Source organism: Eucyclogobius newberryi, unplaced genomic scaffold, assembly GCF_026437365.1.
Source record: "Eucyclogobius newberryi isolate DKJ021-1_F unplaced genomic scaffold, fEucNew1.0.hap1 SCAF_6, whole genome shotgun sequence".
NCBI lineage: Eukaryota > Metazoa > Chordata > Actinopteri > Gobiiformes > Gobiidae > Eucyclogobius > Eucyclogobius newberryi.
The window spans coordinates 30,120,975-30,132,224 of record NW_027316278.1 but is presented as its reverse complement, the minus strand read 5'-3'; the positions used below and the strand labels follow the sequence as shown (position 1 = coordinate 30,132,224).

Genomic DNA, 11,250 nt, shown 5'->3' with positions numbered 1-11,250 from the left:
ACTCCACGCAGGCCCTTGGACTCCACGCAGGCCCTTGGACTCCACGCAGGCCCTTGGACCCGAAGCAGGCCCTTGGACTCCACGCAGGCCCTTGGACCCGAAGCAGGCCCTTGGACTCCACGCAGGCCCTTGGACTCCACGCAGGCCCTTGGACTCCACGCAGGCCCTTGGACTCCACGCAGGCCCTTGGACCCCAAGCAGGCCCTTGAATGCACTTCACAGGCTGGCTGAAATTCATCTTAGACTTAACTCTAACACACACCTAGATAGATCTAGAACCATCATGTCTAGTGTTTTCCATCTGTTATCGACTCATTTGCATATTCCTAATTCATATTTATCTGTTTAATTATTTGGTCATTAAATCTTCATAACCCACATTTGGTTAAGTGTTCCTTCATTTCCAGAAAAGGGGTCAATGTCACGGTTACGTTCTCAAACCTTTAGATCAACGAGCAAATTAATTTCTAATTAATTAATTAATCTAGATATCTGATTTTAGAGTTGTTAAATTGCCGATTCTCCGACTGGTGCCCCATTCTTCTCTTAAAAATATGATTCAAACTTACCCACACTTAGGCAGTGTGTCATGTTTGAATTCTTGAACAATTCTTTAATCAATATCAAACCTGAATGCCCCGCCCCCTTCACAAGTGGGTGGACATTCATAACCTTACAGTACTTGTACTAGTATGTTACCCTACACCTGTCTGTGGCCTGTTTGTGGCCTGTCTTTGGCCTGTCTTTGGCCCTGAGCAGCCTCACCCCTCCTGGGAACTCCCAGCTTCTGTCATGTGGCGGGACAGGGCTCCACCTGACTGTAGAGAGGCGGATGCTCCCAGCTCCACCTGCAGTCCGGGGCCTCAGAGCAGTTTGGGCTGTACAGAGGAGGGGCCATGATCAGAACCACCTCAGAAGTGGGGCCCTGAGGAAAGGGGCCCAGAAGTGTAGGGTCCAGAGGAAGAGGGCAAGAGTGCTGGTTCACTTGGGACTCTTCGTAGGACGGAGGGAAAGTACTGGATCTGCAAAACAAACCTGGCATCATTTATTTGTTACATTTAGATGCTACTACTGCTTCAGACAGAATTATATACATACGAAAATATTCTAACGTGGCCAAATAATCAGATTGAGATTCAGTCATTTCTAATTGTTAGTATTATATGATTATGTGTTACTTTTTGTATTGATTAGCACTGGTTATAAATCTGTCTGTTTTATGAACATGAAATCAATATGCAAGACATTTTATTTCGTTATTGAAAAGTATAAATTAAACAGAATTGAAAATCAAGATCGATCAATATGAGGGGAAAAACACGTTTTCTATTTTCTATTCTAACATGATAACATAATTATTATATTGATTTTAACATGCAAATATGCAATAGTTAGTCCAAGTTTTTAATGCTTGGTGTAAAAGAATCTTTTGCATTTGTATATTAAACAATTTCTCTGAGTCTCTGAGTCTTTGCTATTTCAACCAACACATTTAAGAATGTTTTTAATGTTGTTTTATATTTGGCATGACAGATATTCACTGAAAACCAAAATATGAAGAAAACAAAGCGTGCGAAGAATAATCAAATTTCAATCAAAGTTTTAACTCTTTTATATTCAATATGCAAGATTCTTCCCTCGTTTATTGACCCACATTTGTTTGGTTGATGTTTGGTTGTTAATATACTGTAGTCACCAGTGTGTTGATGCATTACCATCACTTTACACAGTTGCACACACAAGTCCTTAAGCTCTCCTCCTTCCTCTTTAAACATGGACCTGTACTAACCTGTCTATAGTGAAGATGTGCGTCTGTGGCCTGGGCGCTCCTCTCTGGTACATCTTGCTCTTCAAGCTGTGACACACGCTCCAGAACACTCCACTGATCATGGACGCAAAGCCCAGAGCGACCATGATGTAGGCCGGGACCACGGAGAGCGGCCGGTGGTACGGGTCCTGCAGGGAGGCCAGGTACGCCCCGCTGGTTGTCAGCACAAACCCCAGCGCAGGGAGGGTCAGGCGGGCCAGAGACCAGAGCTGCTTCCTCAGCTTCATCCCCAGAGCGGCAGAGGGAGGAGTGTGGATGCAGCGTGTGCGGTAGAGAGGGTGTCATGCAGAGGGAGGAGTGTGGATGGGAGGAGTGTGGATGGGAGGAGTGTGGATGCAGCGTGTGCGGTGGAGAGGGCGTCGTGCAGAGGGAGGAGTGTGGATGCAGCGTGTGCAGTGGAGAGGGCGTCATGCAGAGGGAGGAGTGTGGATGCAGCGTGTGCGGTGGAGAGGGTGTCGTGCAGAGGGAGGAGTGTGGATGCACCGTGTGAGGTGGAGAGGGTGTCATGCAGAGGGAGGAGTGTGGATGCAGAGTGTGCGGTGGAGAGGGTGTCATGCAGAGGGAGGAGTGTGGATGCAGCGTGTGAGGTGGAGAGGGCGTCATGCAGAGGGAGGAGTGTGGATGCAGCGTGTGCGGTGGAGAGGGTGTCGTGCAGAGGGAGGAGTGTGGATGCACCGTGTGAGGTGGAGAGGGTGTCATGCAGAGGGAGGAGTGTGGATGCAGCGTGTGAGGTGGAGAGGGCGTCATGCAGAGGGAGGAGTGTGGATGCAGCGTGTGCGGTGGAGAGGGTGTCATGCAGAGGGAGGAGTGTGGATGCAGAGTGTGCGGTGGAGAGGGCGTCATGCAGAGGGAGGAGTGTGGATGCAGCATGTGCGGTGGAGAGGGTGTCGTGCAGAGGGAGGAGTGTGGATGCAGCGTGTGCAGTGGAGAGGGTGTCGTGCAGAGGGAGGAGTGTGGATGCAGCGTGTGCAGTGGAGAGGGCGTCGTGCAGAGGGAGGAGTGTGGATGCAGCGTGTGCGGTGGAGAGGGTGTCATGCAGAGGGAGGAGTGTGGATGCAGCGTGTGCGGTGGAGAGGGTGTCGTGCAGAGGGAGGAGTGTGGATGCAGCGTGTGCGGTGGAGAGGGTGTCGTGCAGAGGGAGGAGTGTGGATGCAGCGTGTGCGGTGGAGAGGGTGTCGTGCAGAGGGAGGAGTGTGGATGCAGCGTGTGCGGTGGAGAGGGCGTCGTGCAGAGGGAGGAGTGTGGATGCACCGTGTGCGGTGGAGAGGGCGTCGTGCAGAGGGAGGAGTGTGGATGCAGCGTGTGCGGTGGAGAGGGCGTCGTGCAGAGGGAGGAGTGTGGATGCAGCGTGTGCGGTGGAGAGGGCGTCGTGCAGAGGGAGGAGTGTGGATGCAGCGTGTGAGGTGGAGAGGGTGTCGTGCAGAGGGAGGAGTGTGGATGCAGCGTGTGAGGTGGAGAGGGTGTCGTGCAGAGAGAGGGAGCTGGCACGGCCCTCTTCTGTTACACATTAACGCCACAAATATGTTTATGGAATGTCACTTGTTGCACCAGATTCTTTGTGTGTACTCTTAATCCGCTTTTATGGTTTGAAATATAATGTCCAATGTGTAGATTTGTGTTTCTAACGGTGGTTCTGTTGCTTCGTGAAAGGCTGCTGAGACTCTGTTTACCGGCTTTATTCCAGGGCTGACTCTTCTTCATCTTCCTCTCCTTCGTTGATGTGCAGCTTCATTCTTTAGACTTTATTCTTTAGGCTTTGATATGTCATTGCACCTGCTTCTCTGTGTGTATTTAAGCTCAGTCTCCCCTTTGTTCGGTGTCAGTTTGTCGTTTGACGTCTGCCCAGGAGACTGCTAGTCTCTCCTGCCCTGCTCCTGCCCTGCCCTGCTCCTGCCTTGTTTTCCTGCCTTTCTACCTGAGCTAACATGGTGCTTTCCTGTTTCTAAATCTTTGTTAAATAAACTCTACTTTGCCTTTATCCGGACTGCGTTTGGGTTTTTGCCACCGGGACCGTAACATGTTGTGAACGTTGTGTGTTTAAATGTGGATGACAGAACCACTGTTGTGATTCCTCGCTCTGGATGCATTTGAGGATAATGATTCACTACATTTACTGACTTAATAATTTAAAAGAAGAATGCTTTATGTCGTTTAGTGAGCAGCATTCTGAAAAAAACAAACTCAAAATTGGAACACCAGAGGAACACTGTTTAAAGGAGGGTGTTTCACATTGTGGCATACAATGTAACTACCGTATTTTCCACATTGAAATTTAAAAGCCTTTTATTTTCTCAAAAAACAACAGTGCGCCTTATATGGATTAATTCGGGTTGTGCTTACTGACCTTGAATTGCTTTTGTGTGGTACACGTTTTATTTGGCTTAATGCGCCTTATGTATGAAAAATGATCGAAAATAGACCGTTCATTGACAGTGCGCCTTATAGTGTGGAAAATACGGTGTCTTGCACTTGACTTCATCCTTCTCCAGAAGTGACAGTGCAACTTTAAAGAAACTATATTATACCAGGAGGAAAAGCACACTTAAAAGACTAATATGGCCATTCACCAAAGAAGTATTTAGTGTTACTCCAGACCCCGCTCACTGAACTGTACAGGCGCTCGGGGATGAGGAAAGCCCCCCCCCCCCCCCCCCCCATCCTCTGTACCACTCCTTTACTTTGCTGCCACCAGGACCACGATACAGACGTCCACTGGCCGTACATCTGCAACAGGTCATTCATCCCCACCTCAATAACTGTCTGAAAAAGCTGTGTTGTCTGTTTTAAACAGACAAATAAAGTTCTATTCTATTTGACCCATCCTTCAATGTCACTGTGGTTGAACCAATCAGGAGCAGTCGTGACAGGGGACCCATCTCCAGATCTTAAGCCTTTATTCAGGACCTTTGAGCTTATGATGCATGTCTGGGTTGATGGGGGAAACTGGAGTGCTCGGAGACAACCAGCTACTCTGCCTCCCACTACTCTGCCACCCTGCAACTCTACTCTGCCACCCTGCAACTCTACTCTGCCACCCTGCAACTCTGCCACCCTGCTACTCTACTCTACCACCCTGCTACTCTACTCTGCCACCCAGCAACTCTACTCTGCCACCCTGCAACTCTACTCTGCCACCCTGCAACTCTACTCTGCCACCCTGCAACTCTGCCACCCTGCTACTCTACTCTACCACCCTGCTACTCTACTCTGCCACCCTGCTACTCTACTCTACCACCCTGCTACTCTACTCTGCCACCCAGCAACTCTACTCTACCACCCTGCAACTCTACTCTGCCACCCTGCTACTCTACTCTACCACCCTGCTACTCTACTCTGCCACCCAGCAACTCTACTCTACCACCCTGCAACTCTACTCTACCACCCTGCTACTCTACTCTGCCACCCAGCAACTCTACTCTACCACCCTGCAACTCTACTCTGCCACCCTGCAACTCTACTCTGCCACCCTGCTACTCTACTCTGCCACCCTGCTACTCTACTCTGCCACCCAGCTACTCTGCCACCCTGCTACTCTACTCTGCCACCCAGCAACTCTACTCTGCCACCCTGCAACTCGACTCTGCCACCCTTCTACTCTGCCACCCTGCAACTCGACTCTGCCACCCTTCTACTCTGCCACCCTGCTACTCTGTGTCGCCTGTGTGAAAAGATGAGTTATGTTAAGTTAAGGTCAGTAAATAAGCAAACATGAATTAAATGGCCACAGCATCACTGTGAGAGAAAAGACGTGGCTCAAATGACACCACAGGGCACATCGAGATCAATGCCATGCAGGTAAACAGATGGCAATGAATCCAGCCAGAAAGTTACATAGTGCACCTTTAAAACTCAACATCCATTCATTACATGTTGGAAGAAGACACATATATCGATATTAATTGAACATGGTTTGTGCAGTTCTATGGTGCTCTGAGCTCATTCATAAAGTTTAATTGCAACACTTTGCCCCACTGACCAGTGAATGATCCAGACACCGGTGTGATGTGAGAGCAGGAGCAAACACTGGCACAGAGCCATGGAGACACAATAATGATAAAGAAGCCTCTTGCACAACAGCATCAGTTCTTAGACTCTGCACCGTCATCAGCACTCACTTTATATGAGCTGCAGATGCCGGCTGCATGACTCTGCAATGAACACCGGGTTTAATGGGGGCAACAACCAGTCATGTCAATGTCAAAGGTGAAGTTACTCATCAATCACACTGCTCTGTTCATTCAGAAACACATGGTCATGACAGTGTATGTGGGGTTAAGGTGAACTTTACTGTAGAAAACATTGCATTGAGGTTCAAAAGCAAATACAGGTATGTGAAGTGCAGTGGCTGAGCTGAGCAGCCCCTGGAGACCGGACTACTATTCTTCAGAATGCTTAGATAAGATAAGATAAGATAAGATATTCCTTTATTGTCCCACATGGGGAAATTTCATTGGTGCAACGCAGGTAGATACAGAGGTAGATACAGAAGAACAGATCACTTATAGGAAGTATGAAAAACACTTTCAGTAGAAGATCTCCTATAAATAAATAAAAACTCCCATAGACAAATAAATAAATAAATAAATAAATACCATTGCATGTGATCCCGACAGTAATTGCACATGAATATGTGTCACGACAGCACATAGATTGCACATGAATTTCACAGTAATTGCACATGAATTCCAACAGCAATTGCACATATGACAGAATTGCACATCAGTATTAGGTTAGGTCAGTATTGCGAGTGTTCAGTACTAACAGTTTTTGTTATAAAGCAGCAGGAAGGAAAGACCTACGGAACCTTTCCTTCACACATCGAGTGTGGATCAGTATCTCACTGAAGCTGCTCTCCAGAGAGGAGAGAGTGTCCTGCAGGGAGTGAGACTCATGGTCCAGCATAGATGTGAATCTAGCCAGGACCCTCCTGTCCCCCACCTCCTGCACCGAGTCCAGAGCACAGCCCAGGACGGAGCTGGACTTCTTGATGACTCTGTCCAGCCTCTTCCTCTCCCTCTCTGTGATGCTGCTGCTCCAGCAGGCCACACCTACAGGAGCTGATGCCACCACAGAGTCGTAGAAGGTCTTCAGGAGTGGCCCTGTCACTCCAAAAGACCTGAGTCTCCTCAGGAGGTAGAGCCGACTCTGGCTCTTCCTGTACAGTGCGTCTGTGTTATGAGCCCAGTCCAGTTTGTGGTTCAGATGAACACCCAGGTACTTGTATGAGTCCACTCTCTCAATGTCCCGTCCCTGGATGTTCACTGGTGAGGGGGCAGTGGGGTGGCGTCTGCGGAAGTCCACCACCATCTCCTTGGTCTTCCCCGCGTTGATGAGGAGGTGGTTCCGCTGACACCAGTCCACAAAGTCCTTCGCCAGTCCTCTGTACTCCGCGTCATCGTGTGGTGAATTGGTGGTTTAGTCGTTGTAGGTTCTTCCAAATACTGGGGTGTATATTAGTGTGGGTATAGCACTAACCGCTGGCCAATTCTGTTCACGGTATTTCATGCATACAATTTTACTCTTGCCCTGAAGTCGGGGCTGGTCCTGGTTGGTAGTGGAAAGCGCAGTGGCATTTTCCAAGGGAAAAAAAAAAACACTTTTATTCAGTTTTTAATAAACACAATTCACACAACATACTTTTAATTACAAACATTGAGTTATGACATATTTGTTCCATTTGGACCACAGTCCAGAGCCGGCCGCTGATTGGCTGACCAATCACACCGCAGCGTTGTAGTTTGACCAGAAGTCAAAAGGACGAACCTGAACGAACATGGCGACACAAACACGTTCTTTGGCCTATTTTAGTAGATTTAGTTTGTTTTTGTTTTTTAGCATGACATAGAAGCGCTTTGTGTATTCGAGGATGTGGAAGAGCCAAACCAGATTCATATTGTGTGGAACTGAGAGTGATACACATCTTCCCTCCTGTCAGAAGTATGTTCTGTGGTATCCATTTAAGGCCATAGCAGAAGAGTTTTGAGGCCCAAATACTGTACATAGTTCTGAAGTGAAGTGTGATGGTGATTTCAGAAATAGTTTGTAGTGCTGGGTTCATCTCAGTGCAGTAAAAAATAGGACAGTCCCAAAACCTATGTATTTATTTATTTATTGTTAGTTCCTTTGTTTAAAAGCAACAGAACAGACCTGGTTCCTAACATAAGGCAAACAGTAACAGAGATATATATAGTACAACATGCAGCACAGTCCAAAACATTTACAATAAAGCACATTCAAGATGGCTTTAGTGTTCTAGATTTCATTTCACACACTGCTTCACGTTGCAGTTAAACTGGTTCAGATCTGTGAAGGTTTTCAGTTTGACAGGTATAGTGTTCCAGAGCTGTGGGCCTTTTACAGCTCTTACTAAAAGTGGTCTTGTAATTCTAATCACCTTTTCCATTAGTAGCACCAGCGGGAATCACATTTTACCACTACTTGTATTATTTAAAACTCCAATACAAAAACCAGCTTCCTCTTGCTGCTCCTACCTGTGAGTGTGTTATTGGTGCTCAGCGTATTAATAAGACTGTAATCTTGTTCTAACCGTGAATACAGTTTAGTTATGTGTATTTCTGAATGAGCCACGCCCACACCTTCCTGAGCAGGTTGTGGATAGAGTTGTTATGGGAAAAGCGATACATTCTGAATCTTATCTCTGTTACCTCTGCATGTCCTTTAAGTATCTGCAGATAGCTCCACGCTCAAGCTAACCTCTTCTCTAAGGACTATAATACTGCATGATAAACATCTATTGCACTATAACTAATATGTAATTATTAAACAAATTGAGTGAGTTGCAACTGTGAGAGAAAAGCTACAGAACTTTAGACACTTCAGATGCTGATATGAAGATAAGGATGAACAAATAGCGCTAATCTCTGATAAAGTTTGATTATGTTTGTCTGACAGATTGTGCAAAATGGAGTCAACATTTTAATCATTACTGCTTTTACTACTGATAAGATATGATGCAATTCTGAGGTTGAATCATTATCAATAAAGATGTTTTTGCATTTAAAACTGGTTTGAGGCAACCCAAAGTCAGGCTTTCTTATTTCTGATTGGGAATATGAGAACAGAAAACAAAATGTGAAATATTTTAGTAATAATTAATAGACCAACATTGTTGAATCAGTCTTTGGTTTAATCATGTTTACACCATATCTGATATTAACCCCAGGGGACCTATTATGTTAAAGCACTTTTATGAGTTTTTAGCGTTAATGTTATAACGTCATCATTAGCATAATCAGAGTTGTATTTCGATTGACTCATGTTAATTCCTGTATTGTCCTACATTTGAGACTCAAGCTCTTTCTCTCTTTTTCTCTCTTCCTTTTTTTCTTCCTTTTTTTATGGTATAGCGTAAAACACATACTTTGAAGATGTACAACTACAGAAGACGTACAACTACAGAAGACGTACAACTACAGAAGACAGTACAACTACAGTAGGTGGTGGTAAGTGCACCTTTTCAGTTGGCTGCAAACCGCCGTTAAAAGTAACACAACAACAACAGTTTGAGTCTTGAGTGCTTTCCCCCGCCCTCTTTCTCCGCCCACTTCTCTGTACTAGTCAAAAAATATCTGCAGGTAAATATATTTAGGGTTCTATATGTCACATCGCTTTTTTACAATGGACAAAATGAAAAATCATGATATTTTATGGTTTAATACTATATGAAGATAAGTTTGTTATCTTAGGTTCGGGAGCAGGACCACGCCCCTTCCTGCGGCTACACTATTTAAGCATCCAGATCACATACACCTGTGTTCATGACTTCGTGCCCCTTCCTCCCACCCTCTTTTTATTGTTCTAATTATTCTAATTTATCTCCTAGATGAGGATATCGGGGCCCGGAAGCCTACAGCCCTCATCGCAAGAAGCCCCAAAACAACATCCATTTCTGTCCATTTGTGTCGTTCATGTTTCTCGTACGCCAACAAACACTTTGCATCGTCGCTGGGGTCGTGGTCCTTGCTAGTGAAACCCCCATAAAAAGCACATCATGTTCTCTTTAAATATTGAAGAAAAGAAAACCACATACTTTTAAGGTTAAGGAAGATGGGGACATTTCATCACTGCGTCAACCATGGAGTAGTATATGGTCCTTTCATGCTTCTTTTTGATACGTTTTAGCATTGGTCAGCTCTATTTTTAAACAGAGCATTGGACAAACATACAAAAGCATCTAAGAAATTAAACTTGGGGCATTTTTGCTGTGTTTTGAAAGAGCTAATCATTCTGCCACCTTATCACATTATCAAACAAACCCATTCATTTCCTTGTGAGTGCAAAAACAACAGAGCACAGAGGACACGGCGGCTCGACTTGCTGTAAATTCAGACCGTCGACTGCACTAGAGCTACCACTGCAGTAATGTGTAAACCCATAAATTAGCCCGGGCTGCTCCAGCACACACACACATCCACACCGCCTTCTTTAGAGCTCATTATTGAGTGATAATTATAGACGGAGAGCCATTAGTGGTAGAGAAGGAGTGAAAGGCCAGTCATTTATCTTACAGGCCGTGATGAGGAGCTGCCATCTTGTCTGGTCATAAATCTACGTCAGACTGGACAGTGCGTGCAGTAATACAGGTGGGGAAAAATATAATTAAAATGTAGTAGTGAATGTAGTAGAGAAGAAAAAATGCATATGTAAAATAATGAGTTGTACTATTAGACCTGCATAAAAAAGGCATTCATCCTAAAGGTTGGATCAGTATTGAGTTTCGGCAAAAGAAAATACCCCAAAAGTACTCAGTATTGATTAAAAAGACGAGGTAAGTCACTACACTACAACTGCTTTCTTCACCGGTCTACACCTAAGGTTACACCTTTTTATAAGAAATTGACATAAAAAATATGAATGTAATCACAAATTAGTTACTCCCCCTACTATATAGTAATACTAAAATGCTTTAGAATTTGTTTTGCAGTCAACGCAGCAGTTGTGTGGCAATACCTTCAAATATCTATAGGGGGCGATATTGTATTATTGTTCAAATGAAAGGCAATAGTTGGCCTATCGCTTTTGAAACTTTAACCTTCACCTCAATACAAGAAAGTTTAGATTTTTCAGTAAGTTACATTTGTTTATTTATTCAAAGGTGCATTCACTTTCCTGGTGGTGGTGGTTGTGGTGGTGGTGGTGGTTGTGGTTGTTGTTACTTTTAATGGCGGTAGGAAGACAACTGAAAAGGTGCATATACCACCACCTACTATAGTTGTACGTGTTCAAAATATGAGTTTTACACTCTACTGTTAAAAGAAGAGGAATAAAGGAGAGTGAGAGAGAGAGAGAGAGAGAGAGAGAGGCAGAGAGGGAAAGAACTGTGATATAACTTTACCACAATGTACTTTTACACAATGTACATAAACATATCTATCTCCATGGAGATGAGCAATTGACGCCAG

At 45.1% G+C, this 11,250-nt stretch overlaps 1 protein-coding gene across 1 annotated transcript; it reads right to left on the bottom strand.

Moving 5' to 3' along the window:
• Positions 1 to 774: 774 nt before the first annotated feature.
• Positions 775 to 2,073, bottom strand: LOC140347144 (transmembrane protein 252-like). The gene is made up of 2 exons (XM_072433483.1): positions 1,790 to 2,073; positions 775 to 1,022 (listed from the first exon to the last, which is right to left on the bottom strand). Exons 1-2 carry the CDS (start codon positions 2,053 to 2,055, stop codon positions 791 to 793), a joined length of 498 nt encoding a protein of 165 aa, XP_072289584.1. The 5' UTR covers positions 2,056 to 2,073; the 3' UTR covers positions 775 to 790.
• Positions 2,074 to 11,250: the final 9,177 nt, after the last annotated feature.

Excerpts from the sequence above, each read along its gene's own strand:
- LOC140347144 (XM_072433483.1), bottom strand. The coding sequence starts at position 2,055 with ATGAAGCTGAGGAAGCAGCTCTGGTCTCTGGCCCGCCTGACCCTCCCT. Across the intron at positions 1,023-1,789 it reads CACATCTTCACTATAGACAG|ATCCAGTACTTTCCCTCCGT; the intron begins GTTAGTACAGGT and ends TTTGTTTTGCAG.